The sequence below is a fragment of the Cryptomeria japonica genome, chromosome 1 (genome assembly GCF_030272615.1).
Source record: "Cryptomeria japonica chromosome 1, Sugi_1.0, whole genome shotgun sequence".
NCBI lineage: Eukaryota > Viridiplantae > Streptophyta > Pinopsida > Cupressales > Cupressaceae > Cryptomeria > Cryptomeria japonica.
In genome coordinates, this window is record NC_081405.1 from 592,522,553 (window position 1) to 592,529,486 (window position 6,934).

At 32.4% G+C, this 6,934-nt stretch overlaps 1 protein-coding gene across 1 annotated transcript; it reads left to right on the forward strand.

Annotated features, from left to right (window-relative positions):
• The first annotated feature begins 629 nt into the window (after positions 1 to 629).
• Positions 630 to 1,553, forward strand: LOC131027903 (non-specific lipid transfer protein GPI-anchored 5). Its single transcript, XM_057958006.2, has 2 exons — positions 630 to 1,075; positions 1,168 to 1,553. The coding sequence occupies exons 1-2, from the start codon at positions 727 to 729 to the stop codon at positions 1,368 to 1,370; spliced, it is 552 nt and encodes a 183-aa protein (XP_057813989.2). The 5' UTR covers positions 630 to 726; the 3' UTR covers positions 1,371 to 1,553.
• The last annotated feature ends 5,381 nt before the right edge of the window (positions 1,554 to 6,934 follow it).

Here is a 6,934-nt window from a genome sequence, read left to right on the forward strand (position 1 = left end):
CAGAAATAGATAAAAATTAAATGCAAAAGAGTATATATATATATCTCGCTAATGTCACCATCACACAATTAGATACGCGAATATAATAAAAAATGTGTCTAACTCTCTAAGATCGAGAAGATTACGCAAAATAATTGAGCATATAGTGGCTTGCCGTTGAAGCCAGCACACCGGAGAAGTTAAAATATAATGTCGTTAGCAGATTGGTTGCAAAGTTGGCTACCAATATATCTTGCTTCTCCCATTAAAAAGATTTTCCGTTAAAGCAAACACACCGGAGAATTTAAAATATAATGTCGTTAGCAGTTTGGTTGCAAAGTAGAGCGGTTGGCTACCAATATATCTTCCTTCTCCCATTAAAGATTGATTTCTTGTAAATCTTGTTATGCCACTGAATACTTCGAACGTGAAAATCGGAAAACCAACTCCTCTCTTCATTCCCAATCGTTGGAAGAGAACAATGCTCTAATCAAAACATGCGTAAAGAGAATGAAATAAAAATATTTTCTGAGAGGGCACTGGACAGCAAACTTAGTTTGGTGAATAACCATGTTTTAAGGACCCACTCTTCTGCTTATTGCGGGACCCAAAGTTTCCCTTTAAGCTTCCCTGCCCTTTCCATTGCAATGCAGAACAAGCACAACACTCTGTTTGGATACAGCAATTTGTGAGGCCTCTGATTCTTTCTACTGCGCAGCATAGGAAAATTTTCTGTTTGTAAGTTCAATGGCAGGATCAAGAGTAACACACACAACAGTGACACCCTTAACTGTAGTAATATTGAGCGTGGTGGCCCTCATGGCTGCTATGGGAAATCAGGGTGTGATGGCGCAGTCAGGCTGTACCAGTGCCCTTGTGAGTTTATCGCCATGTCTGAATTATATCTCGGGAAATCAAACTACCCCTTCTCAGGGGTGCTGTAGTGCCCTTGCTACAGTAGTGAAGAATAATCCGTCTTGTCTGTGCCAGCTGCTGACTGGTAACAATCAGTTGGGAATTGCCATTAATCAGACTCGAGCTCTGGCTCTGCCCGGAGAATGCAAGGTCACCACGCCGCCTGTGAGCCAATGCCAGGGTAAAAATTTGTGTGTTTACTTTCTGTTGAGATGCAAATTCAGGAATTGCATCATGGTTGTTTATTGATATTGAAGTGTTTGTTGTGTGCAGGTTCAGGGGCTCCTACAACTTCCCCTTCTCCCACAGTTTCAGGGGTCCCTACTACTTCCCCCTCTGCCAGTGGTTCGGGCACTCCAACTATGGAGACACCCCCGAGTTCGAATCCCACCGAAAACAATTCAGCTTGTAACATATTTGCGTTCCCTGTGTTTAAGGTCGTAGCAGCGGTGGTATTAGCTGTAGTTGTGATGTGATGAAATATATGCGTGTTTGAGGCAGGGAATCATGACCAGATATTAAGAAGCGTGGTCTATTATTCCTCCTCCTATGCTTTTAAAAAATTCTTTGTACCTGATTCCCCTACTTTTGTAACTGAAGCGAAAAAGCATTTTTTATTAATAAGCTCTTTGGAGATAAACTAGACTGTTTTTACTGAAGCAAGTGCAGGACTTCCATCGCTATCATAGCACATATATGAATAATTTAGTTCGGGCAAGGGAAATAAAGTCGGAGGTTCTTACTACTAACATGTTCTCAATCTATTTAGAAGATATTGCTTAGACGTTAATATTATGTAATTAGTATAATATATATTTTTTTAATCTAGTGGTAATCCCGCGTCTCAGTCCAGCGTCCAGCAGTCCGTATCCTGGGTATTTGAGGCGAGACTAGTCCATTGGAGGTGGTAAGACTGCCTGATAGCCCTGTCACCACACAAATCCAGTAGATGTCTTGAGACATGACTTGAACCCAGGATGATGAGGGAGCAAACAACCTACCCAAGTCAACCATGCTACGTTCAGGGCTCAAAAAGAAATACTATAAGGGAATAAATAAAATTTATGTTAATTAAGAAAATATAACCAGTTAAGTACAAAATCAATCAACATAAATTTTGGAATAGATGATTATTAAAAATATTTTTTTAAAAAGGAGGGATAAAGGAATTTAGTTTTTAAAATTATAATGGGTAGATATTGTGAGTGTTTTGTTGCATCAATTTGTTACCATTATAAATTTAATTGTCTTAATGTGATTATTAATGCAAAGTTGAAGTTGTTGTGGATTGATTTTGAGCTATGTGAATTTTTTCTTACTTGTTATATTTCTGATCTATTGTGTAGACCTAATGTGTGATGCATGTGATTGAATTGACAAGATTTGTTCTTAAGTGTTTACTTGTCTTCACCTTATTGATATCTACATTTGTTAAGGCAGTGTGTAGACACATCATCGAGGAGATTGTCAATGCAACATATGATTATATTCTCCTAAGTCACTCCTTGATGTCAACTACACTAATGTCAATGATTCATATTGAACATAAAATTAATCAACATGTAGATGCCATATATGTACATGTGTTTCCTTTGTCTCCTAAAAAATTGAATTTTCCTGTAATAATTTTACCTTGCAATTACATATGAATTAATTGCACGCTGAGTTCTTATAACCACTACCATAACAACTTCTCACACAAACATGTGTCAGATCATAATGGTCAATACAAAGGGCTATTATTCTTTGAATTACAAATGGTTGGTATGAATTTGAAGTGGATTGAAGTAGGTTAATCTCAAGCAACTCAAAAATGGGCATTGGAGCCAAATTGGTTATTCTGAATTAGGAAATAAATGCAAGTAAGGATCTAAGTGTTTATAAGGCATCAAAAACTGTGATTAAATAGTTAAAATATATTAAATCATGTGAATGAGAGTAAAAGGGTGGATATGGATCATTCTATAACCTAAACACAACACAAGAATTTTCCACTAGAATCAATATGATATTGTATTAAGATGTTCCTATCAAGGTAGGTCTTTAAAACTAAATGGAAAGCAATGGAGTATTCTGATTTCAACATTACATTTTTGCCTCATTGTGATGTACATGTGAGTCTAATATGATAATACAATTAAAACTATATGGGCATTCTCATCCAACACAAAAGTTAAATATTCAAAAACTCATAAGAGGATAATAATACTTATAAATTGATCAAATGATTATTGACATATTATTACCTTCTACTTGAGATGAATGCATCATCAAAATCTATTAAAAAATAGCGCAATGATTTTTTTTGTCAAATGATAAAAATCTACATAAACTTATACAAATTATGTCAACTATATTTATAAATGAAAATAAGAGAATACACTTTTGTGCACATAGAAATTAAATAAAAATATCTCTAGAGGAGACCAACAATAATCATTCATCAAATAATATATTTGGTGTACTTTTTATTGTTATAGAAATTGATCATATGCTACATAGATCTAGTGAGAGGATTTTAAATTCATGTTTGAGTGTCTTTAAAGTGTTGCAGAGTGAAAATCACAAGTTTTTGAAGGGTCTATTTGAGCACAAGACACAAAGCTTTCTCTTTGTATATCCTACAACTCAATCTTTTTTATATAAGTATAAGGAGTAAACCGAGAGTACATAGAGATCACTACATCAAAAAATCATAGTGTCTTGCAGCTTCCAACTACTGAGGCTACTATAAACTTCTATACATCTCCATATATATAAAACTGGCGTTGTTTACATAGCTAGGACTATAAGTGTATATAACCTCCATGCTAATACAAAATGTACAAAAAAGGGAATTAATTCATATATGGTATTTGTAGGATTAGTCTATCCAGGAAACACATCCCTATGGTATGTGAATCATCTTCTAGCGTACCACATCTTTGCTACCCTTTATCTTGTACATAAGAGTTTCCAGAGCATTAACAAAAGGAGTTCTTTCCGTGTTCAATCTTCCCCAAGTGTACCCGTGAGAAAGCTCATATATGAATACACTAGTATGGCCATCCTGAAGAAACATTTGGAATTTCCCCTTGTGTAGCCACATCACTATGACTACCTATCAGGAAATGAAATAATGGGTGAGTCTACGAAAAGACTCAGTAAGAACCCTCTCTTTCTCTTGAAACAAATCTTCATTTCTGATTTTCCAAATATACTGAAGAATCTCACAAGACAGTATATTCCAAAATAGATTGCAATACTTTTTGATGCCATGAATATTACTAGTAATTATATAGAAAGTGTTAATATGCAAAGGGATAGAAATGTCAAACATAAGCCATATTTCTCTAGAAATGACACAATCAAAGAAGATATGCCTAGAAGTTTTACTAACTTTACAAACATTACATGTAAAATCAGTATTGTGATCATTCCTTATCAACACAACTCACTCTTTAACAAAGCTACATACATCTGATGCAAGTCAATGTGTACCCTTTACATGCATATTTTGTGATCATTTCATGATATCTTATTTATTAAATGTAAAGCTACTTTCTTTAACATCCTTTAATATGCAACTTAAAATTTATAAGTTTAAAATTATGCAATACTTGTCTATGCACTAAAGCAAATAAAGTGCAAAAAACAAAGGGTTTTTCAATGCACATGTTGATACACTAAATTATAAAGTGCCAAATTAAGGGGGGTTTATCTATGTTGTTTAATATTCACTTTGACATTCCTTCTCCACCTATGACAACTTTAGCCTCTAAGATAAATAGATGGGTTTATCTATGTTGTTTAATATTCACTAATAGTGGGAGAATTAGTGTACTCTATACTTTTTTCTATAATTATTAGGTTTCTTAGATGTGTTTCTTTTTTTTCTTACTTTTTCACTTGGTTTTGCATGCATCCTATGCTAGATCAATGGAGATACATGTATCTTCTTAGTCTACTTCACCTTGATTCTTAGAGGTAGTTGTTTTAGTTTCACAATAAATATGTTCATCTATTGTAAGTTTAATAACCATGGCGATATTTAACCATTTCCATCAATTAATTAATTGCAATGTTGCATTCTATATTTTTTGTTTTCTTTTAAATACGAGCATATGTGGGTTTGATTCATGTAGGTCAACTATTATCAACATTCTATAGGAAGATTCTAGTACGTTTGGCATGGTTTTAGTTGAGATAGTTAGCAACTCTAACTCGACATCAGAGTTAGCTATTAGGTCTAATTGTCATTGGTGTCATGTTATATTTCTTGGAGGATAATATGAAATTGTTAGAGTTAATATAATTTGGTAGCTTTCCTGGAATATAGTTATCAAATATAATTTATCATGGCTTGTTATTAATGTGAAGTTCTTGTATAACTAGTTTATATATTTAGGGAATTTTTTTAATAGATTGTTTTTTGTTAATACCATTTTGGGTCTTTCATGTTACTCTTGAGTATCAACATAGAGTAGAGTTTTGGGGGCAAAAAGTACTATAAAATACCACAATGTATAGATTAATTCCTATAGCCGTAGCTCTAGGTGTTGATTTCATATATTCACAATCACTCTACAAAATTCTATGAGCAAATCATTTCAAATTTCATCATTCTACTTCCAATACATATAAAAAATTGTAATTCTAAGTTTTGGTTCAAAAGTTACAATCAAAACAATTTATGATTATCGTTTCATGATAAGAATAAACTAGGTCCATTTATTTCCTTTTCTTTTAGTTTAAAAAACCATGTCACATAATCTATCATAGCTCTTAATTAAAATAATTGACTATCTCATTCATATAATATTTTTTGGTAAAGGAAGTTACTTTTTTTCTTATTCTATACATAGTTATATTTGTAAATAAAATCTGCATGTTTGCTAATTCATTTTTTAATAAATTTATAAAAAATAGTTTACTATATTACAAATTTTAAAGGAGAGAATATATAGATAAATCTGCATGCCTATTTATTCAATGCACACCTGAAAATGAAATTTCCTTTGTCTCTAGGTATTTGAATTTGTCAAGTTGGTTTTCTAGAGGCAAAAGTTAGGAGTTTTTCATCTCAAAATGTAAACAAATTCTCTTACTTCAAATTGCTTTCACAATCCCAAGAAATAATAATGAATGACACTGAATAGAGCATCCAACATATTTATAAGTATCCTACATGTAGATGCAATTTCTCCTTGCTTTAGAAATTGAAGCATGCTATAATGCATTTCTCATTTCTTTGCCTATGAGCTAATCGTACTTTGAATGTCTTCAAATATCACGACATAACAATGTGTCACATAAGCATAGATTGAGTTAGTTGAAAATGGCTAGTAGAACAAAGAAAAAGACTTGGAGTTTTAATTTTAAAATTTAATTTTTAAGGTCATTCTTATGTGGAGAGGCACTAAAAAATAAACTCTAAAGCTAGATGATAATTTTGAGGTGAAGAATGAATGTATAAAAGTCGGTGTGAATGGACATGGAATAGTAACCTATAAATTTCAAATACATAAGAATTAGTGTAAGTAGGAACAAATCAAAGTAGATAACAATCAAGATCTTCAATAGAAATTTTACATTTTATTCAAAATTATAAATAATTGAACTATAAACAAAACCTAACACAAAAATCAATGACCTATTAATATATTATTACGTTTAAACATGCCCACTACAATTTAAATAAATAAATAAATAAGAAAAGATTATATACGAATTTCAAATTTACCATTTAATTTGTGAATATAATATAAATGCATGTGCCTCAAAGATTGAGTAGAATAAATGAGCATGTCAAAACCAACCCACCCTAAAATTAAAACCAACCCACCATAAAATTTATAATACAGTATTGTTTGTTGTTTGGTTGCAAAATAGAGACGGTTGGCTACCAATATATCTACTCGGCACTGGTGGAAATGAGTTATCGAAAACTAATTACTGGCATTTTATTTATCCACCATAAATATAAGTGTACCCACTCTTGTGGTTATTCGTAACTGTTGAAGAAAATAAAATTTGTTGAGAGGCACCGTGCACCAAACTT